This window comes from Battus philenor, unplaced genomic scaffold (genome assembly GCF_028537555.1).
Source record: "Battus philenor isolate CCGP_79_NKW_IND1 unplaced genomic scaffold, ilBatPhil1.0.hap1 SCAF_5, whole genome shotgun sequence".
NCBI classification, from domain to species: domain Eukaryota; kingdom Metazoa; phylum Arthropoda; class Insecta; order Lepidoptera; family Papilionidae; genus Battus; species Battus philenor.
Window position 1 is genome coordinate 5,134,522 of NW_027181715.1, and position 23,820 is coordinate 5,158,341.

The window sequence follows — 23,820 nt, forward strand, 5'->3', positions numbered from 1 at the left end:
ATGCCTATTGTTTCAATATGGGGGTATGTATAATATGACATGGCTCCTACGACAAATTTTCTGTTGATATCACAATAATACCCGTATATATAAACAACACCCGTATAAATAAACAAAGAAACTATCAGCTTAATTAATTACATACATATTTGTTACGTTCACAATTGATCTGTCATTGTCGTTAACGTTACTCGTGTGAAATAAAACGAAACAATTAGGATTTAATAATGTGAAACGATTATTACTTATACACTTATCAGTGGAATTAACACAATTGCTACATCCTTCGGTATGTTGAGAATCATCCAATATACTCGTACAAATAAATAGACTAAATTACCAAATTACCAATAAGCGCAAAACTCGAGACCGGTTACATGAATTCGGTTATTTTTATTTCATATCTCCGTTAATACACGAAGAAAGTCGGGGTGAAAAAATGTAAAATATGCAAGATATTCTTACTAGTGGAATATGGAATGTGACTGCTTGGTTCCGGTTTAAGTTAATGCTGTTAGCCCGGGGGATTTTACAGCTTATCGGAACTGAGTTCACTAAGCGGATAGGTCCATGAACTTAAAATTAATATGATTAGTGTCTTTAAATGTGTACGTAACTCTGCCAGCGCCCAACCCTTAAAATTGATTTCTTTGCGATATGACAATCTCTTTTCTTCTATTAAATTGATATTTAGGGCGAGGCAAGAAAAGCTATTATGTTAACTCTTGAACACAGCTTGCCGGTTTGAAGGTGCTTTTGAATAGACTTCAAATTCTACGGATTGCTCGTTTGTTCACGTAGATGTTTTAAGAGTTCGTCAAAAATACATTTATAAAACTTGCATTTCAACATATGAAAATACAGTGTGACATAATAAAAATCTTTATTGAAAATAGTATAAATAATTTACTTTCTTATTTATTATGATATCCGCCAGATTTTCATAAACATTCATCTAAACGACACTGAAGGGTTTCAGAAAAGCTCCTGCAAACCTGCAGTCACTATTGGAATGTCCACCTCTTATTTCCGAAAGCAAAACTGCTTTAATTCTGCAAGTGTTTTTATAGTACTCGTATTACAGAGGACTTTATAAGATGTCCCCATTACCAAAATCACAAGGCGACATATCTGAACTTCGCAGTGGCCACTCAATTCGGGTGACATCTCTTCGGCACGGCTTTTCTTGAGAACACTTATCGTACGACGAAACTTCTAAGAACTGGAATGCTGTGTTATTTAAAAAAACAACAGAAGTTAACAATTATATAGCGCACCTTGAACAACAAATTCTGAAGAATAAATGATATACATTTAAAAGGATTTTAAAGCTTCCACTACCTCTCGTAACAATAATTTGTAACAAAGTTCCAATTTTAATCATATCTTTTTAATCCATAGATGTGGACCAGTTGGAAGCAACCTGCATCCCGCGTGTTTCGACAACGTTAAAGAGGTAATCTGTCCACCTTGTAGATGGACGTCATACGCTGTACTTGCCGGCCCGTGGTCTCTACTCCTTTTTTTTATTAATTCTAATTTGTATCGCTAGTGTTTTTTTTTTCAATAATTATTTTTCGCTTTAACTAAACGCAGACAGTTGGGAGAGGGTTGCCGCTATTTGATACGGATCTTTCTTCTCCCAGCTACGAGGCACGACGGCGTTTTTATAATATTTTACAATTTTTATTACACAATTTTCTCTTATGGCTAAATACAGCTATAATTTATAAATATAAACAATACAATTTGGAATACTCAATTATATATTAGTTGCTACATTATTTTATTTCAAGTTGCTGCCCAAGCGCTACAGGCCGTTAAATGCCTTGAGATTTAGGACAATGTCCCAGGCCAACTCATCAAAAGATTCTGCTGTAGTTTTTTTTTTGAGAAGGTCCGGTAAGTTAAACGGAGGTATACTAAGTTTTTTACATAAGGGGTCTCCACTCTAGAACCATAAAGATACAGCGGTATTGTATATTCTATAGTTTTTAAGTAAGTCCGTTAATTTGAACTAGAAAAAAAATAATTGTAAAATTTTACTTAAAACCTAGAGCATTTAATAAGCAAAGATATTATTATCCATCTTTAATATACAGGGAAGGCGATGTAGATATCAATGACGATCAATTGTTTTCTTGAAAATTATTTTTAGATACACCTTTAAGTGTGTTAGGTACTTTACCATAATCTAATTATCGACTGATACAATTTCTACGAAACAACGAATGTACAATATACTGTTATATTAATGTAATTTACTTTTGTAATATGATTATAATATTATATATGATGGAATTACAAAGAACAAGCTGGCAACCAGCTTATTCGAAACAAAAACAAGGAAGGTCTTTGACACATCTGCGGAAATACTTGAATTCTGTCATACAAGTTTCTTGCCCTAATTAAATTAATATATAAGAGAAATATTAGGACACATCGGTGTTAATCTATTAAAATATATTCATGTAAATGATTTTCTCCCAGGAATTAATTAATCACATATCGCACTAACTAAAAAGGCTATGCCTTGAAATTTGATAGGAGTATTTTTTGCCAAGCATAGGTTAGCTAAGAATGGATTTTATAAAATTTTACCCGCAAGGGGGTTGAGCGTGTATTCATAAAAATACCGTGTTTTCAAGCTATAGCTCTTATGGACTTAAAAAACGGCCAGAATATTTTTGTGCACCTTAAAAAATATTAAGAATGGATTTTATGAAATTACCCATACAAAGTGCGGGCCTCGCGAAGTGGGAAAACACAATTGCAACCACATATTCTAAACCAAAAATTTACCACAGAATTAGCATTCGCTCAGTGAATTTTTATGTGTTTGAGACGCTAAACTTCTAAGAGAAAGGACACATTTTTGAAGAGAGGATTAGTGACCCAATAAAGTTAGCAATGTTTATGATTGCATCGCCCATCACCTTTTAGTTCAAATCAAAAATTTGTTGTATCAACATAATATTGACCAAAACCAAAATTTTCTCTCAAAAAACAACTGATTAACCATTAAATATTAACATCACAATTTAGAAGTTTCTAGCAATAATAACGTGAAAAATTTACAGTGAATCCGTCACTATACGATTGTCAAACTGACAATGCCGGCAACAGAGACATAGCCTTGAATTCTTGAAATGGCATTGAATTGTTAACATGCTGCAGTAGAACTAAGTAGTGATTCATGTAATGATTATCACGAAGCGCCATACGTTCTAAAAATATAACTCTCCATTTTATATTCGATTAAAAGGGCGTTATCGAATGAGTGTACTGAGCTCTTGACATGTTATCACTTTTTTTATTTGAGCGAAACTGATTACTATCTATAATACATACGGGACACAATGGTTGGGTATAATATATATATATATATATATATATATATATATATATATATATATATATATATATATATATATATATATATCTATATATATATAAATATATATATATATATGTATGTATGTATAATATACGATAAGTATCGTCTTCTTGGGGATTCTTAGAGGTAGAATATGAAAAATTGGTTTCCATTATTAGCTTTATTACATTTACGTTTACAGATACCATCTTTATTACTCTTCATAAATACAAACATCAAGTTACTTTTACTTTTACTAAATGAAGCGCCATTACAAAATCTACTTTGGAAACATAAAAAATGAATGTGCTTTTTTGAATACATAAATATTTTTAATAGGAATTTTATTTACTATTTGAAAATTACATCGTCATGATATCCTGATCTTCGGAACATTTTTCTTGTAGTTTACAATGAAGGTTTTCAACGCCTGTAATTTTTCTCAAGACCTCTCTTGTGGGTCCTTCCTGGAGGAACCAAGTCTTATTGAGCTCTTGAAGCTTTAATCGCATGAAGTTATAAAGTGAACTCTAAAGCGGTACGTCTTTTAATATATTTTTTAATGATGTACACACTTATTATATATTAAACATATTTTATCCGCAAAAGTGTACTTCGAAGAATATTTATAATTTTAATAAAGTCGTTTAAAAAGTACACACAATATTGAAACGTTAATGCGTTGGATTTATTTAACAGATTTCTGTAATTAACACAATTACCGAACTAAGCATACATGTAGTGTAAGGTTTCAAGGTGAGAAGCGTTGGTACGGTACTGCGCACGATTTTCTACTTCAAAGACAACATATTTTTCTAAAGTTGTTATTACTGATGATATTTTAACGGAAACCTTTACAGTAAACTGAAATTTTCTAATATTAATTATAAGTAATAAAATTTTTGAGTCAAAGATATACCTTTACGCAAAGCAAAACTGCTAGTTGACGAAATAAACATTTTTAATTTTCCATTATAGCTTTGTTTTTTTTTCACTTGTTGACGCATAATGAGGGCAATGCCGCTTACAGCAAATGCGGAAATCAGCTGTATGCCTGATTAACATAAAAATTAGCACGTGAATGTTTTTGTTCCCAAACCTTATTGTTATTTGTCGTGAATATAAGATGCAGTTATATTTTAACTATATGAACTAGATTATTAAAACAATGCAGATTTGCAACTGTGAACGTGTTACTACAAGGTCATTCTTGATTTGCTTTAACAAGCTACCTCCGCTAGAAATCTCGGTTAGGGCCACCAAATGCCTAGAATTTTAATTCCAGGCATTTTTTAACTCATTCACTTCATTTTCTGATTGTATTAAGGGGACCAGAAAGTAATGTCGCTTTCTTAAGTTAAATTCTACTTTTTTTTACATTCTTCACTACTATATTTTTAAAGAATGTTTATTTCTCATCAACAATATATTCGTCTTCATTATCAACAACCTTTTGTCACTTAGTATACAAATTTTTAGTGCTTTCAATCGGTTTTTCGATAACATATGTCGACAGGAACAACATTTCTTTCCGGTCCTCCTAATGTAATCCATTTTATAAAGTAACATAATGGTTACACAAAGAATATCCAGAAATATTAAGTTTCGAATATTTAATGTTAATTGTAGTTACATACATACATCATTTATTTATTTAAAAAGCAAACTACTGAACTAAGATAGGACTTTTGATTACTACACAGAGCATAGATTTGATTATTACAGGTGTTCGTAGTATTCTCATATAAACGTTACTTCCGTTTTTGTGTGAATCTCGTTGTCTACGTATGAGCTTCTAAAGTTCACAATTAAAAATAAGGTTGCACATTTTTATGGTTATGGATTTCAATATAATCATGATCATATATACCAGCGCCCGTTAATACGATAGATGATATATAAAATGTCCGATTTATTATTTCTCAAAAAAAAATTCATTAGAATATTACGCTGACTTTGAACTCTCTGCAAATGGTTGACTGCACTGAGATAATACATACAAAGGGATAAATCTGTATAATGGTTATAGTGAAAAATCTTTAAACGAGTGAATGTATAACTCAATTGTTGTCGATTAATGTTTAGTAAACTCTAGCCCAAAATCAATATGCATTCAAACAAGTTTCTACAAGATGGTCAGCAGAGTTCCCTGGATACCATAATAACCACACTATGGTCGCCAACCTATCTATCAAGCGTGGCATGTATATGCATAATGATATCTATGAAGGATATCCTTCATAGATATTTTTTGGGGCCATGGTACGCCAGTGGGCACCTTTTTAGGTGAAGGAACACCATTCTAAGGAAGACTGCCGTGCCTTCGCGTCATCTCCGACCGGGATCCGTTCAATGTTATCTGTCTTGCCCAGATTTGATGACCATAATTATTTATCGAAATTAGTTAAAAAAAAAATACTTTAGCAGTTATTTCATTGTGTAAATGACTAAACAAGGTTCGTTTCTTTATTTATATGTATTGTGAATGATTTTTCATTTGTGCTAGCGAAAAAGTACTAAAACTACCTAATAAATGTGTTATATGTAACAGGCTTACACTAGTTAAATGGTGAATATTTGTGTGACACTACCAAAAAAAATATGACTCACTGGCATACGCCTCATATTCTTGTAATTGGACTCTATATTTTATTTCCTGCTCTTAAATATTTTTAGTACGACTACGTTTTCATATCTGTAAGATATTTGGAAATTTAAACTAAAAATTATAATGATTTTTCGACAAATTTAAGCACAAAACATATTTTACATTCTTCCGATAAAATATATCCAAGTATATAAGTTAAATATTGCTTGTTATATAATGTTATTGATTTTATTTACAGTCCTGCAGATTGGGGTAAATGCCCCTTAGCAGACTAGGATACGAACAAAGGATCGTACCTCTGTCTGGCTGTTGACCCACGTCGACTTCTAAATAACATTTTCAAATTGCTAAATATTTTATCTTAGAACACGGAATAACTTGCTTTTCTTTTTATATGTGTAATAAAGAGTTATAAGAGTAGAATAAATTTATAGATAATGATTTCTTTTGTTTTTTAAATAAGTTTGTTTTAGATGTAAAATAATTATTTTGCTATGTAAATATTATTTGCAATGCCATATGGTAATCATCATATCAGCTGATAGACGCTCATTGCAAGGCATGGGTCTAACCCTAGCATCTTCACTGTGGCCACTATTGCGTTGTTCTCATCCAGAGGCTTGACCTTAACTGTGTCATCGATCCTGGTGGGCCATAAGGTCGTGTGCCTTTGCATGCCGCATCTAACGGTTTGTAGTCGCCACTCTACTGGAGTACGTTTCGGCCCCTACGACCGTCAGTTGCTGGAACGATTTGTTTTGCCCACTGCCACTTCATGCAAGCAATTCTTCGAGCTACGTCGGTGACCTGGGTTCGTCTTCAGATTTTCTCATATAATTATATTAATCTTTATTTAAATTGGGCGCCGTCGGTTAGTTGGTTAAAGGGCCTGTCTAGTAAATAGGAGATCGTGGATTCGAATCTCGCCGGGGCCTTTTGTTATTTCACCAGCAAAATTTTAATTTAATTGTCTCCACCTATTGATTATAGTATTTTAATTATCAATTTTAACTTGATTTTATTATTACAGGTGTTAATTTAAGACATTTATAGACCGTCTAGTTGTACTAGCTAATAATATATAAATGTGACATTTTTTATTTTCCGTGGCGCCGGCAAGTCGTCCCTAATTTCGAAACTCCCTTTTAGAGTACCGGTATTTGGCTGTTAGCCAAGCGATTACTTATGTTTTCCCTCCTACTTTTATGTGTAAATGTTACTTTTAAACCAGGAAGAGCTTCAAATAGTCGATTGTTATAATGTTGAACAACGACTTTGCCAATGTGGCATTTTACAATATATAATACAAACTCTTGAGCAGTGGAAGCTCAGCGGCAGAAGACTGAGACTTGGGATTGTAGGTCGCGAGTTCTATTCCTGGGACACAATCTTACATAATTCACACTTTGTGCATTAATTAGATAGGATTGCCACGACTCACAAAACAGTTTCTAAGAGATAGGGAGCAGCGTCTTCGGCGTACCATAATATACCACATTGCGATTGCCAACCCGCCTGCCGAGTGTTGCGACTGTAGTATATTATCCTATAGATATTTTCGTGTTAAGCTTATTTATCCCTTGCAGTGGGCCTCTAAGTGCTGAAACGACGACGACACTCATAATTACATAAAGCTTAGGGTGCAAGTATCATTGTGTTCCATTATGAAATGGCGCTATAAAACTTCATTTAATGAGCTATTGAAAGTCCTTCGATTTAACAAGCACAGGGGATGCTTATAATTTATTATTAATATATAATTCTGTCTAACCATGGGCATGCCATTTTATTTTATATTAAACAAACATATAATTTGCCTGTATTTTTAAATCAACAAATATAGTAACCTTTAATTTTCTCCAAACAAAAGAAAATGACACTTATACCACTTTCAAAATAAACGGTCCAATTTTTTGTTGTTTGCACACATAACACAAAGTATTTAAGTCATCCTATCAACGCATAGGTTGATGAAACTCAATAATATTGCATGTAACACGTTTTATCACCCAAAGCTACCCCACTTATTTAACTTCTTTAAATGTGGTCGTAAAAATTTCAGCGGCAATTCGTGTGGGGGACTTTCTTCAAAAGAGACTTCTGAAACTATCACAGAAATTATGTCGCAAATGATACTCTGACAAGAAAGTTATCTACCAACAAAATTCGGGCATTGGTATGAATCGATAAAAAATATTACGACAATTTAGGTGTTTAGGAAGCTTTGCGCTAGATTGATACCTTATATTTTGACGGAAGCTAAAAAAACGACGCATTATTTCCCCTCGCTCAATGCGATTTTTTTAGAGCGATGCAGTAGCGAAGTTGTCGCTCGTCTACTTCGGTTTAGTCGCGAAACAGTCAATAGCTGTGGACCCTCGCCCATAATTCAGTAACCTCCGTTCTCTCCCCGACGCGATACAGAAGCGCATTGACATCTCTACTATAGCATGTTGGCATCGCTACTGTAACACGTTGCAAATGCGATTAACACGCTTTAGTAATGATGCTGACGCGCGTTAAGTAAACGACAAAAAGTAGCCGTGAGCTTCGGGCCCGATTGATGCTCTGAAATTGTATTTAAATTCGACGGTGGTGTCTTAAATATTATAGCACCGTGATGACTTTCTTTAGAAAAGTTGTCTACAGAAATAAAAATAGGAAGCGTAGGGAAAAGGTTGCCTCGTTCTTTGTTCAGACTTTATACGTCCACAAAAAAAAAACTAACGGCAGCGGTGTTGTCTTCGAAAGTACGACTTTACTGTCCATTGCAGCGGTCCTTCAACCGGATACCGCATCGGCTAAACCAACAACCGAGTTACCAGGGCAGGTGCGGAATTAATGGGGCATCCTCCTAACAATTCCTCATATAACCAAAGATCGAAATACACAGGCTGTTAAAATTAGGTATTAATAAGAAAAGAAACATACAGCAATTGCTTAAATAATCAAAAGGTGATCTCAAGTTAGATACTACACTATCGATCGCTAAACCAATCTCGCTTCACAGACAAGTGTTAATTTTGATTATATTATTATAGTAGTACCAAAACTGCTTTGACTACTACGACAATGTATTATTTTCCCACAGAGGCAGCACTATCGCAATTTGTTTTCATTTGGTGATTGCTGGTACATAATATGAATTTGAGATTAATGAGCCCAAATTTTATTATTTCGCATATTACATATACATTTTGATATTTCTAAGTGGTTTCACAAAGATAATTATCTGGTAATAATGTTTTTAAAAGATACCTTTTCAACAGTAAACTGTACAATGTACAAATACACAAATGTACATTATACGTACATTTGTGTATGATGTACAAATTCAAAATCTCAACAATAATCATCTAGGAGAGGAAGGTCGTCGTTTTGTTGATATTACTCAATTTATGATAGGTATAAGAGGTATGATTTGGAGGTAGATGCAAATTTTTACATATGCTTTTTTTTATTTTTTTAAAAATATTCGATTACAATTTCATAAAATAGTAAAATCTTTCACTGGGATAAATTTTCAACAGGTTCCGCTGATATCTGGTTGTAAGGTACAATAAGAAATAAAAACAAACCACAACAATACTGTGTTTTAATTTTCCGTACATACATCATTATCAATCACTCGTTCATATAGTTCAAACTGATCAATAGTAACATTAACAATTTAAATATATATATCTTTACAGACAAATCAGTTTTAAATTAACTTACTTTGTTTACAAAAAAAAAAATATAAATTGCAATATTTAATGATGGACTTCAGACCGCACAAGTGCAGATCGACGCTACATTCGTCTTTTATGTTTTACATCTGTTCATTTAACGTTAACAAATAAAAAACTTCATCGGTCATAATAGTTTTATTCGCATATAATAATTGATTATGATACACAGAGCGCGAGCGCGCGAGTCAGTCGCTGCAGAGTAACTCACTCAGCGGTCGTCTCCGCTCCAAATTGCATTTATTATTCATTTAAATTGCATCGACATCGTTCTGCAAAAACCGTGGCTACATATTCACTAGTGAGAGGTCTCGCGGCAGCATCGGTCAGTAGGACGCAGAGTCCCTGCCATACTCCGTCGAACGCGAAGCAGTCGACCGTTCGCGTTTATACATATATATCCTTAAAATATAACAGTCAATTAGACAGCCAGTTGTCCGTCCGATCTATATATTTACATACAAACAAACGGAACGTCTCTCGGCCGGCGCGAAGGCAGTGCCGAGAGGCCGAACTGCCGGTCCGCCGGTCAGTTACGACGTATCGTATTAGAAACGAGATAATGTTTTTATCCGCACGAATCTTAAATAATCTTAGAATCACTTTTCATAATTTACGACTTAATTAAAAATACCGAGAAAGTAAATCGTGATAGGTGGCAGTAGAAGTGTCCGCGTAGACGAGAGCATCAGTCGGCTTTCACTTCGGCAGCGGGCGGCCCGTCGGGGGCGACAGTATCCACGGCCTCTTCGGCTCCGGCGCCCGGCGTCGCCTCGCTGCCCTCCGCCACTCTTTCACCGCCGCCTCCGCCGTCTGTAGATATCGACAATTTATATCTATACCGCGCTATCATTTGTTATAGATTATTAAGAGACTGGATTTCTTGCAAGTTATTAATAGAGAAAGTTTATTTTTGCTATCAAAAAATCTATTTAGTTTTTAGTAGTTTAAAAGAGAGAGTGACTCACTGCGCTGATGATGTTGGTAGTAGAGGTTGTTGCGCTGAGGCGCGTGGTGCGGGCGCGCAGCGCTGGGCGGCGCCCGGTACAGCGGCAGCACGGGTGCGTGCGGGCGCTGGATGGGCGCGGGGTACCGCGGCGCCGATGGACCTCCGCGCGACAGAGCGCCGCCGCCGCATCGACCATTGTTACCGCCAACCATCTGTTACCAAATTATATCATCACATCGATAATTGCCACAATCATGTCCGGCCGATAGTCATGCTTTACTGTACTGCATTTAGGCTTCTACCAAAAATCGACACGATGACTAGCCCTGCAATTGCCTGCATTTAGCGACTTTCCGCAATCCTAAATATGTCGATGAGGTGGACCATCGATATATTTACATAGAGGGTCCTCCACTTTCGCCGCGTCTACCGACTTATGGTCGCTACTGGAGAACCTGTCGTCCCCAACAAACCACAGAAAATTTTTTTAACTTTTGGGCTCTTAATACTTGCGTCGGAAATGGTACGTACGGCACTGGCCGACGGTAACAGTTAAAAATAGCTATCTTTTTGCATGGGCTGAAATTTTTAAATTATTTTGGAGTATTAAAAACAATTATTATAAAAATTAAAATTATCGTATTGCAAATTAAACCAATTTTAAAATTAATTGAAGAACCTGCATATTGATCGAAAAGACACACGTTTATGGGTCGACGCAACCTTTACTCAATGCTTATGGCATAATTGTCTTTCCTCCACAGAGGCGACTTTCGCCAAACACAATTATGCGCACCCAGACTAAAAGTTTAAATAAAGATTACTTTTAATTTTTTTTTTGAAAAATGCATTAAATGTGTAATTTATTTAACAAAACTTCTGGCAGTACCAAGTCTGCAGGGACAGATAGTGAACAATAATTAGTTTCGTTATGTAGTATTATAAATTTTTTAAAGATTTTGGTTACTATGTCATCATTGATATTTATTATTTCTAAAATCATTGATTGGTATTTTAAGTATGTGGCATATATAAATCGACATCTAATGAGATATACACTTGCACTTTTGAACCTTTTACACATAGGTGTACATATAGGGTATAGATACAATCAATCTGTACATTGTAACGAATTTAGTATTTTTTTATTGTAAGAATTTAGTAGTAAAGAACACAGAAAGCCAGGCCCACTCATAAGTATCAAAAGTTTATGAAACAACTGAAATGACTAATCAGCATAAATCTTAGATGTACTGTTTTAAGAAATATCTAACACTACAATTATATTATTATTTTCTATTTCAAATTATTGTAATTTTTTTTTATATATGGTTAACAGCTTACAGAGTAGCGCACCTGCTGATGCTGATGTTGTTGATGCTGCTGGTATTGTTGATGCTGCTGATGCTGCTGGTGCTGCTGATGCTGTTGATGTTGCTGGTGCTGCTGATGCTGCTGATGGTGTTGGTGTGGAGTGTGCGAGGGGGGCGGCGCGTGATATTTGTGCTGCGGCGGTGAATGCGGCGGCTTCTGGGGTTTCGCGGAACCCTTAGGCGTCGGAGACGCAGCATCACAGAGCGGCGCGAACCCATTAGCATGCTCATGTAGTGGACTCTTGAGTTGTGGCTGAGGAGGGGGCCGCGGTTGGGGAGGTGCATATTGCTGCTGTAACGGTGCCCTGTATTGTTGCTATGAACAAATAAATTTATATTTTATTGGAAGAATTTGAAGAAAATATGTAATCTCTGTGGCAAAAACTATACTGGCAACATATATGAGGGGATGTTTAAACGATAAATATACACATACTTGTCACATTAGCAATCAATAAATAGATGCTAACTTTGAGTAAAAGTACAATAATACATTATCACAAAGATGGACAATAAATGAAATCTGTCAACCTGTTAACTTGCAAATATATAATTATTTTTATTTAAAAATATTACCTGCATCTGCTGCACGGCTGCAGCCACTTGCAGCTGCGATGTGAGAAACTGTGAGCCAAATGCATTACCCGATTGCGCAGGCTGGGTGAACTGCAAAGGATATGTTGGTGCTGGTGCAGTCGGTGGCTGGTATGGCGAATAGTAAGAGCTGGCTGGTGGTGCAGGCCGAGGTAAAAGCCCTGGTAAAGAGTATGGAGCCTCTCCCACAGGCCCAGAATAACCTAGAAACTGCTGTTGGTAGGTATTCACACCACCAACTCCTCCTACTCCACCTACCCCACCGCCTTTGCTACCTGAAAAAATAAATAAAGTTTAAATATTGGTTGATTTGGTTTAAATCTATTTTAAAGAAAAATATTAGTTGTGTATGACAAAACAAGAATGTAACTTCATTAGTTGAAAGGTAATGTATGCCCTGAAACAATGCAAATTATCTACAGGTTCTTGAAAAACTTCAGCACAATAACATTGCAATTGCCACAATTAGATTTAAAATGGTGTTATATACCACATCTTAAATCTGATGGTGTGATGTATGATATATGCCTTACTACACTATATGCACCATTTCTTACTTGATTAACCAGTTTACTGTAGCACCATCGTTGGTTAGCGCGCACTATTTTGCGTCGCCAAGATAGAGCCATAACGAGTATAATCCTCAATCACAGAGTAAATTGGGCTGGTAATATATTGGACCAAACAGATGCCCACTGATTCACATGTCAACATTACTGTATTAACATGCATATTTCGATAGCACTTACTAAGGAACGTATTGAAAGTGACATACCTATTCTCTTTTTGGATTAATTAGAAGAAACATGAGTTAACAGTGTAAATTAATACCTATTGCGCCAATTTGTTGCGAAGAGGGTTTAACGGTGGCTGACATTAGTGAATTTGATGTGCTAGATATGAGGACAGTGTTTGGGCTGTTTCCTAGCTGTCCTGATTGTCCAAACGCGGCTCCGCCACCCGCAGCTGCCGCCTGCTCAAATAAAGTCTTTGAATTAGTTCTTAATACATAACAAATATAATTTATTGTAAATATTTTAATATAGTACTAACCATACGATATTGACTTGGAAGACTTTGAAACATGTCTGGAGGCGGTTGATAATTATATGGAGCTGCTGAACCAGCTCCATAGGGAGTCCCTGGAAACCCTCCAAATTGTCCTCTACTTTGATCAAGAAAAGCTCCATATAGTCCACCTTGCTGCGGTAACTGTTGAGATGAACCTAGCAACTGTTGGGAAGAATTGAACAAAACTGCAGGTGGCGAGGAAACTGATAGACCTCCATATCCACCTTGATATCCCATGTGGTTGTAATGTTGTGGTGGAGGAGATTGTAATTGCTGGGTTGGCTTCACTTTGCATACATTTGGAGGAGCACCAGTCTCAGTATTGGTTTCCTCAAAGCCAGCAAATTGCAATTCTTCACCGCCTTCAGCTACAGCAGGCATTTCCCACACTTTTTTAACACTAGCGATTTTTAAATTGAGATCAGCAGCCAGAGGCGAAATAGTGTTTGAAGTGCTCATATGTGTACTGCGTGGTAATCCAAGTGACTTGGCCGATTTATCTTCAGTTAGTTGACCTAGGTCTGAATCAAAAGCAAAATCGAGTTTCATGTCAGAGGAATCTTCTGTTTTTTGTGATGTGTCAAAAGTGATAGGAAGACCTAGAGCTCCTTCAGCATCAGTAACAGGCCTGCTGCTATCAGCCATTATTTCTTGAATAGATCTTGGTCGGGGTCGTACATCTCCATTGAAATTAATAGCTCGAGCATCAATTTCTGCAGGGAGTTCTTCACTTTGACTTTTTGCAGTAGCTGCACTTGGCTGATATTTCTGTTTCAAAGCCTCTGCTGGAGGAGCAGTCTTATAATTAGTGTTTTCAAATATTATAGTCTCTACTGGTGGAGTAGTACCATCCAAAACTCCAGTTTTTTCTGTTGTTATAGTACATGGACTTGATGCTGACTTTGTTTCAGGTGGAGGATCACCAGGAGTACTTCTTTGACTCGATTGGCTAGACTTGTTATCAACTAATTCTACTGGTTCTTCAACATTACCACGGAGTGTCTGAGATATTGGCTTATCCCAAGCATTTACTGTTGGTGGTGGTGGTGCAGCTCCAGTGTCAGGGCTAAAACTTGTTATCATTCCCATTTGTTGTTTTTGTCTCTGCTTTACAAAACGTGGTGCTAGATTGGCTTGACGTGGTCTTTCATATGGGGGATTAGGCTTACCGGTAACAGGAGCGGAGCCACGATTATTTGTTTTATCATTAGAACTTCTTGAAGATGAACCATTTCTACCTCCACCTTGATTAGACCGAGATCTTGGTTGTTTAGAAGGTTGTACGTTTTCTTCTTTTGTACCTCTTCCATCTTTAGAATTTTTCTTATTTCTAACTTCTTGAAAACCATCATCAACAATTTCTTCATCTTTTTTGGTAGCAGGTATCTTAAGATCACTGACAGTTGTAGTATCTGTTATTTCAGAATTTTTTCCATCAGAGACGTCTTTCTTGCTTCCTTGATTATTACGACCATTATTTGGTCTGTTGCCTGAATTTTGATTTCGACCTCCAGATCCCTTTTGAGACTGACCAGATTGCCTGCCTCCAATAGACCGACGACACGCGCCAGCGCCCCCTCCTTCGGAATGTTCAGATGTAGTCTCCCAATTCTCATCTTCTCCACTAAGAGGACCTGCTCCTTTGGGACGACGTTCACGACCTCTGCCACTTGATGACCCAGTCCGTGTTTTATTGTTATTACTTTTCCCTTGGTCATCCTGTGCACCATCTTTACATTCTTCATTTTCTTTATTAGCTCTATTTGCCTGGCTAAAAGGACTCTTAGTATGGGGTGGCCCATACCCAGTGACTCGTTTAGCAGGAGCCGGAGGACGTGCTGCACCTTGAAAACCACCGCGTCCACGTCTAGATGGCTGCCCACGAGGTGCAAAAGGAACTTCTCTATTTTCTAAACTTTCTTGCATAGACTGGCTATGATCAATTAAATTATTAATATCATCTGATCTTTCAGATTTTTTAAGGGCACGAGGGCTACGAGGAGCTCGACGACGTTCTTTTCGATCAGAGTTGGGTGCTCCATCAGTTGAAGCATCTGATTCACTGGCTCTATTTTTAGAACGGGAACTTCGATGAGAACGACGCCCCCGAGATTCTCTTGGTCCCCAACCTCTGTTATATACATAACCACTATTATTACCATATCCTCTTCCTTTTTTTTCAGATCCAGACCCACTTGACTTTCTTTCTATGGGTTCCTTTCCAGAGATTTTATGTAACTGATCATTACTAACACGATCGCTTTTCTTTTCATCATTTGCACGCTTTTGCGTATCACCAGCACTTTGAATGGATTCAGTAGACGGTACTTCAGTACTCTTAACTAATAAACCAGATGGATCTGTACTAGACTTTGATGCTACTGATTCAGATTCTGAAAAGTCTTTGTCAGATTTTTGAGAGGTCAATAAAGGTTTGTTTAAATTCTGTTTTGCTATTAAATCTACAGGTTTTTGATTTTGTGAAGAAATAGATTGATTATCAAGTTGGTTTCCAGATAGAGGGACAGGTTGGTTGACAGTTTTAGGAAGAGAATGGTTATCAGTAAAAGAAGGCTGAGATTGATTAGAAGAAACAGATGGTGGTTGTGCAATTCCATAATTAGTTTGTGGTTGTTGGCTTTGTGTTAAATTTTGCCCACTGCCTAGATTACTGTGAAATTTACTAGTTTGGACTTGTGATACAGTTTGTTGAGGAAGGTTATTTATTGGCATAATATTCTGTGTTTGTATTTGACCAACAAGAATCTGTTGAGATGAAGAGACAATGGACTCTGTTTTTTCTGTGCTAGATATGGGTTCCTTTGATGGAGGATCTTGTTCTCTCAAGGTACCAATATTTTCAGATGATGCTTTTAGAAGTGAATGTTTTGCTTGTTCTTCTTGGGTTACTTCAGCCCATGAAGTTTTACTGTAATCTTTTTCCATTGATTCACGTAAAGTAACTTTTACTGGTGGTGTGGGACGACGTTCTGGTGCTTGCACTTGTACAGAAGTATCTTGAGAAGCAAATGGTTCAATGAGACCTACACTTTTTCTTTCAAACACTTCAGTCAATTTATCTGCGGCAGTTCTATTTTGTTCATTGAAGCCTTCCATTGGTTTCCTTTCGGTCTCATTTCTTCTATCTTTATAATCACTACTAAATTCTTTATAATCCTTAGAATTTGACTTTTCTGTTTCTCGCCCAGACTTATCATAATCTTGCATTTCTGACCGCCACTGAGGACCAGAGCCATCTTTCTCTCTTCGTATCTCATCTTCGCGGTCTGAAAAATCTCTGAAAGAAAGTTGATTATTATTAAAAAGTTTTAATTTCATAACTATTATAAAAATTGCTTTTGTAAAATTCATGACAAACCTCGAATAAGAACGTCGGCCATTATGTGCACCATGTCGAGGTGCATTATATGGGAGAGGATCTTGACGCCGTGGAGGTGCCTTTCCAGAAAATGCCCAACCTTTGTGCTGCTCTTCCTGCTGTCGATTTTGTTGTTGTTTTAAGAAACGTGGAGGTATGTTTGCTTGGAAGGTTTTTGAAAACGCATTATTTGACTGATCACGTCCGTAATCCCTGTCTCTGAAATCACGATCACGATCCCCTCTTTCCCTGTCAATGCGATCGCGGTCGCGATCACGTTCACGATCACGGTCCCGGTCTCGTTCACGATCGCGTTCTCTGTCACGTTCACGATCGCGTTCTCTGTCACGTTCCCGATCCCTCTCACGATCGCGCTCCCTGTCTCCGCGCTCTCGCTCTCTATCAAATCTATCACGATCTCCTCTGTTATCAGCACGCTCTCTATCGCGAACATCTAATCTTTCCTTATCACTTTCCGTGACATTTCTGTTTCTATCTCTATTGTCGTGCCGTTCCCTGTCAGAATCTCTTTCCCTGTCTCTGTTATCATAGCGATCTCTATTATCATTACGATCCCGATTGTCAATTCGTTCGCGATCTCTAACATCTCCACGTTCTTTTTCTCTCGTCTCTCTTTCACGAATATCTAGTCGGTCCTTTTCCCTAGTATCTCTATCTCTATTTTCCAATCGTTCTTTTTCTCTGGAACTTGAGTCTCTATCCCTGTTATCATTGCGATCTTTGTCCATTCTTTCTTGTTTGTCACGATTATCTTTCGACAGTTGAGCTGGCGTCGACATCTGCCGTCGCTGTTCTTCCTCTTTACGTTGACGAGCTCGCGCAACAGCTTGTGCTACCTCGTTATTTTGCTTCTGTCGCCTTTCTGCCCATAATTGTTCCTCATCTCTTGGTTCTTGACTTTTTGGTTCCACGCGTTCGTTATCAACAGTAGCGCGATTGCTACAGTTTTTATTATTGGATTTACTAGTCGGGGCTGACGATTCACCATCAGAAAAGTCCAACTTTTGACTGAAAAACAGATATTTAAGAATTTAACAATGTAAACAGTCATAAACACAGAAAAAAAAATTAGTACTTACTCATAATCAATATCATCATGTTGGGCCCACCCTGCATCACGAGAAATGTCATCAAGTGAAGAAATCTGTTCCTCTCTTAGAATGGGACGTGCAGTAAGAACCTCTACGGCTCGAGGTGTAGCAGGCGGCCGGGGCATTGACCGTGAATTTGCAAGACTGCCACTGGTTGCATTATTGCTACCACCAGTACCACTACTTCCTCGATTGTCACGAAGTGTACCCAATGTGCCCAGTCCAAGCCCACTCCCACTGCTACCTTTCATCAGCTATATAAAATAGATTTCACATAAATAAAGCTTTGAAAATAAAGTTAATTTAAATGATGATTGCTTCATTATTATTTATATGTAGTAAATAAAATAAAATTTCAACACAACTAGGAATTTTTGGGTGTGCCTAATTGTAAAAAATAGGTAACTAATAATACTAAATTAGCAGGATAGGTATCACTTACTATAAACACTTCTCATGCTTTATAGGAATAAAAGGTAAAGTTTCTTATATTCACAAAACGTAAAAAAAATATCAAGTTTAATTCTGACAATACATTTTTTGTCATTGACAAACATTGTTTAATATTAGTAGGTTCACTGAATTTGAGGTGTACAAAATATAAGATATACAATAATAGTTATTATTAGATAGACGATAATAATTATTATTCATCAATTGATAACAGTTCATTTAATTAAGTAGCAGTAAAAAGTAAGTGCAGTAGCTTAAGATCACACTTAAGAAAATATTGCTTTTATTATCACTTTTTAACATTGTCAGGAACTAAGCTTCTCTATATGTTCAAATAATAGCAGGTGAGCTACATTTATTACTAACCATAATGCAGGAACTTAGATTTGTTTTTTTTGTTTAGCACATTACATTGCACATTGTAATCAAATTTTCAAGATGTAAATTGTTTCTTGAAAACATATAAACATTTCTTTAAAACCACCAAAAAGAGTGTTTGTGCACACATTGTTGTTGTTACATTTCTTTACAACTTAGAAGCAAGAGTAGCTTACAAAAAGACAAGTCTAGCTTAAAGCGAAATTTAAAGACTAGCTTACAAAATCACAAGTCAATAAATGCTATGTATGTTACATTAACTTTGTTTAATTACAGTATATAATACTATAGAATCTTTTTTTTTGGTCTTGTCATGACCACCCCAGAAATAGTATAACAAAATCAATTGTTGGGATTTCATTGCTTTTTAAATTTCTATGGCTACTTACGAAGGATGGCAGAATGGCACGGAAGGCGGGTGTTTGTGTTGTAGCAGGCGTTAAGGCGGGCGCGGCGGCGGGAGAGGATGTAGTTTCTTGGCGAACGCCTGCCGTTCCACCGCACGTCCAGCTGCCTTCCGCTAAACATAACAAATGTATATTAGACTTAAAGTTTATCACAAGCGTAATTTTAATTCATGGTGTATAAGTTTACTGCCAAATATCTAACATAAACATGACCTGCAAAATTCTATTAAAACTACAAGTGTTATTTACCTAGTAAAGTTGCTTTAAATTGTTTCTTAATTTTAGTTTTACAAATACTGCATCTCATAGCCTAACTTTTAGTGCAATAATATGTAAGTATTAATGTTGCCTCATATTAAAAAAAAAAAAAACAAATGGAATAGAAAATTTACTTTGTGGTCTGAGTTGGGGTTGAGAAGCTGAATGCTCTGTAGAACGGTGTGAGGGTTGAGCTGCGGCCTCTAAAGAAGGGAACTCTGTGCGAAAATGGGGTGAAGAAGGAGGTGGTAGTGCAACCCATCCTCCAGAGGCTGTGCCCGCAACAACACCCGTGTTTGTTGTTGTAACCTGAAATTTTATAAAAAAAAAAATAACTACAATTATTGTAAATAATTTTTTCAATGTATAAAAACATTTCTGTAACTTACAGTAGTTTGGGAAGTGCATGTTGCTGATGTAGATACAACTGTAGTAATAGCAGAAACTGTACTGAAATAACACAGAAATAAAGTAGTTTTATTAATTTATAGCTTCTAAGGGAAAATAGATTTTAATACACAGATCAGACACATAAATTATAATAAAACAAAGGCTCCTTATCCACATATATCACACTTTCTTATTATATTCGTAAATCCTATTTTGGAAGTATTTATCTAAATAAAAATGTGTTTATTTTATATATTTACATAGAGCCTTTTCTCTGGCCTATTTTAATAGTTTTGTTTCTTTTCCTGCTTTTAAAAATCAGAATGCTTATAAATGTTCTATTAATAGTCTAAATTTACATACAGCTTGGTATAAGTTGGTACTTACATAAAATAACAATTAATGAATTTGTACAAGTGCATGATTATAATCTTTGGGGTAGGCTAATGTCTTGAAATGAATGTTTATTGGCCCAAAATGATAATCACAATTAAATGTTCATGTTCTCGTTTCTGCAAGCTGGTTCGCAAACAAGTGATGCTTCAATCATTTTCTATTGTGTGATTTTTTGGTCTAACTGATCATACATTTATTTTAACAAATAATAGCTATTGATGCAAGTTTGTAATGTAGTTAAAATAATAGATGTTTTGTCTTTGTTTTGCTTCATTTATGTATTAATATGTTTTCAATAAACTTACTTAATATTAGAATCTTGCCCTGTTTCAGTTTTTAAAGATGGCAAATTTGCTGGTGGCCGTCGAGCAGAGGGAACTTTTCCAAGAATTTGCATTCCATGTTTACGACTTAGTTGTGATTTAACTAAGGACGGTTCAGAGCTTTCGTTCTGTAAATTAAATAACATAAAATTTAGAAACTAATGATTTACAGGTTGTCTAGATATTTTTATTTATTAAAATGACAATGAACCAGAGTGCTGTTCCAGAATTCAATCCGGGACAAAAATTACAATCTATTGTTTAGGAAACAGAAGGCTTGTATTAAAATTATTACAAAGGCAAATAATTACGAAGCAAATTAATTATCAAGATTTATTGATTTTTCTCACAGAAACTTTTATGGCTTTTTATATTAAAATAAAAAATTACCACCTTTTATTGTGCGTGTTTTTAGATATAGTAATGAACCACTAAAATTTTGATCATTACAGTTGTAATGAAAGCCATTATGATATTTCTAATAATTTAATTCGTGTTTAAAAACGAAATAGCGATATCTTTATACGTTTAAAGGTAATGAAAAATAAATTAGGTTAAAATGGCGGAAAAGAGTAAAAATGGGTACTGGAAATACTTACTCTATTGGCGCAGTACAAGCTATTGATATCCAATTTTTGATATTTTTGCTTGCCGGACGTCGGCTTGCTCTGCGCCGTAGTTCCTCCGCCGCCCGGCGTCGAGAGTGCAGACATGCTGCGATGTACACACCATCAGGAGATCACCCTCTCACCAACCACCAACTACAATCAATGCATTCGTGGTTAAACACTAACATTGACAATCCGGTTATACACAAATTTAAACAGTCACCACAAAGAACTGTCCTTCAGAATATATAACAATTTCATTTTATTTTTTCACTGCACTACACTTGTTAGGCATTTTACCTTTTTGTAATACTAACAACGAAATAATCACAAATTGAATAATCAGTTATAACACTTTCACAGACTGTATGAAGGTAGAATTTTAGCCCTGCCCTCCGAAGTATATTGACGTGTTACATCCGTAGGCTGAAAGGACGCTGGATCGATGATTAGACTATTCTAGCATTGAATATTACACTTCAACACCCTTAATGCACATACTAAAAAACTACCAAATCTAGATAACGGTACAAACTCAATACTAAAGAACAATTGTAAATAACAAACTAATTTTTATTATTAAATGTAACAACAAAAGCAAAATAAATGTATACCTTGGTCCGTTATATCGAATTATGCGATTTATAAAATGTCAAAGCTAAAATGCTAATTTATTAAAAGGAGATTACTTTAGATTTTTTCTATATTCTACGCTACCAAAACTTATATCACTTTATTTTAAAATGGCGTCTCCAAAAGACGATCTCCTTCCTTCACAATCAATACCGTGACGTCACAAAGACGTAACCAAGCGCACTCTGTTGAAAGCGAGTGAAAACACCTATTGTAAAATACGTTCAATGTAAGTATAATTTAAAAAAAGAAAAAGCAGATTCCAAACTTTATACTTTTTTAAATAAACATTAAGGTTTTTATTAATTCTTAAAAATTAGTTTTTATAAGTTAGAGCATTCTTTAACTTCAACAGTTTTATATTTGAAAACCTTTCTTGAATAAAATAAATATTAATTTATTTAATTAAAAGATTGCAGAAAATATATTTTCCAATATATTTCCTTTCCTATTTGAAAAGAAAATTGTTTGCCGATCTTGTGAAAAAATATAAGCATTTATAGAACACGTTCGATTATATTCCTTTACGCTTGCGCAAAGTGGTCTTGCACTATATTGATGAACTAGAAATCAGTAGTCGAAGATCTGCGGAGAACATCATAAAACCAAAAGTATTTCAGAAAACCGGCAGCCATGTCCGGGAATATAGGAATGGAACAGTTAATTCCAATCGTTAATAAACTGCAAGATGCTTTTACACAACTGGGTGTACATATGCAGTTAGATCTACCACAAATTGCAGTAGTAGGTGGTCAATCTGCTGGGAAAAGTTCTGTACTAGAAAATTTCGTTGGCAAGTAAGTATCATTATAAATAAATTAAATTATATAACATTAATGCTTCTTGCTGAACTATATTTATGACAAGGAAAGAATATTTATTTTTTTCATGTAGTTACGATTATTTTAGTTTTTGTGTTTTCCTTATAAATTTTAAAATCAATATGCTCTTCCTATAATTATAAAGGCTTTACTTTTTTAATCCATTTTCTTTTTTATGCTTTTAAGATTACTATTTACAAACTATTCATGAGTAGTGCATAGTCAGTTATAATTAAATGTGTTGTAATAGATACAAAAGTTTAGGTATAAAATAATATTTCATTCTAATAACACAATTTAAAATGCTTTATTTAAATTAGACATTAATAAGATATATATTGTATATCATGGCCCAAATAAAGTGCGCATGTCAAATAGTATTGATCTGATATATCTCCTGGTTGGTAACTATCTTTATTTTTGTACGAATAATTTGAAATTATGTTAGAAATATATGAAATATCTTTCGATTTAATATGCGTATGTTATATTAAAATTATTTTAATGTGTTGAAGTTACACAATGCGTAACGTTTTGAAAAATATTTCAAATATTTATGTAAAATGGAATGTATAAACCATAACTACCACCCACCTACCACCATATTGAAAAATAAATTAGTTTATCGATGATGTGAAGTATAGAGGATGAACAAGTTTTAGTGATTTCAAGGTGATAAAATATTAATGTATCTTAGAGAAAATGTCTGGAAATTATGGAATGCAGCAATTAATCCCTATTGTAAACAAACTACAAGATGCCTTTGTGCAAATGGGAGTGCACATGTCTTTAGATCTTCCACAAATTGCAGTTGTGGGTGGTCAATCTGCAGGAAAAAGTTCGGTATTAGAAAATTTTGTCGGAAGGTGAGCTTATAAAATACAAATATTAGCAAGGATTGCGTCAATAATTTGTTGAGCAAAAATTAAAGATGATATGATTGTATATGTTGAAAAATAAAGT

At 35.3% G+C, this 23,820-nt stretch overlaps 2 protein-coding genes across 8 annotated transcripts in view; one reads left to right on the forward strand and one right to left on the reverse strand.

The window, feature by feature from the left end:
* Positions 1-9,835: 9,835 nt before the first annotated feature.
* On the reverse strand, positions 9,836-22,216 carry LOC137929837 (protein PRRC2C-like). Of its 2 annotated transcripts, none has more exons than XM_068772951.1 (14): positions 22,018-22,216; positions 21,395-21,556; positions 20,778-20,923; positions 20,076-20,136; positions 19,821-19,995; positions 19,411-19,541; positions 18,179-18,444; positions 17,079-18,107; positions 13,682-16,997; positions 13,460-13,601; positions 12,611-12,903; positions 12,018-12,350; positions 10,681-10,873; positions 9,836-10,525 (listed from the first exon to the last, which is right to left on the reverse strand). In XM_068772951.1, exons 2-14 carry the CDS (start codon positions 21,506-21,508, stop codon positions 10,401-10,403), a joined length of 6,324 nt encoding a protein of 2,107 aa, XP_068629052.1. In that variant the 5' UTR covers positions 21,509-21,556; positions 22,018-22,216; the 3' UTR covers positions 9,836-10,400. The 2 variants fall into 2 exon arrangements, with proteins under 2 accessions (XP_068629052.1, XP_068629051.1); XM_068772950.1 differs by having other exon boundaries at positions 12,006-12,350.
* Positions 22,217-23,462: 1,246 nt separating this feature from the next.
* The window catches only part of shi (dynamin-1 shibire), a 29,543-nt gene continuing 29,185 nt past the window's right edge, over positions 23,463-23,820 (forward strand). For 5 of the 6 annotated variants that reach the window (XR_011108844.1, XR_011108845.1, XM_068772543.1 and 2 more), the window contains exon 1: positions 23,463-23,723. Coding sequence is in view for 4 of the 6 variants with exons in the window: in XM_068772543.1 (XP_068628644.1) it covers positions 23,560-23,723 (164 nt within the window). In the remaining 2 variants the exon portion in view is untranslated. The remainder of the gene's footprint in view (positions 23,724-23,820) is intronic. The other variant, XM_068772546.1, reaches the window with a different exon arrangement.

Excerpts from the sequence above, each read along its gene's own strand:
- LOC137929837 (XM_068772950.1), bottom strand. The coding sequence starts at position 21,508 with ATGTCTGCACTCTCGACGCCGGGCGGCGGAGGAACTACGGCGCAGAGC. Across the intron at positions 16,998-17,078 it reads GGCCGACGTTCTTATTCGAG|AGATTTTTCAGACCGCGAAG; the intron begins GTTTGTCATGAA and ends ACTTTCTTTCAG. Across the intron at positions 13,602-13,681 it reads TTCCAAGTCAATATCGTATG|GCGGCAGCTGCGGGTGGCGG; the intron begins GTTAGTACTATA and ends TTATTTGAGCAG.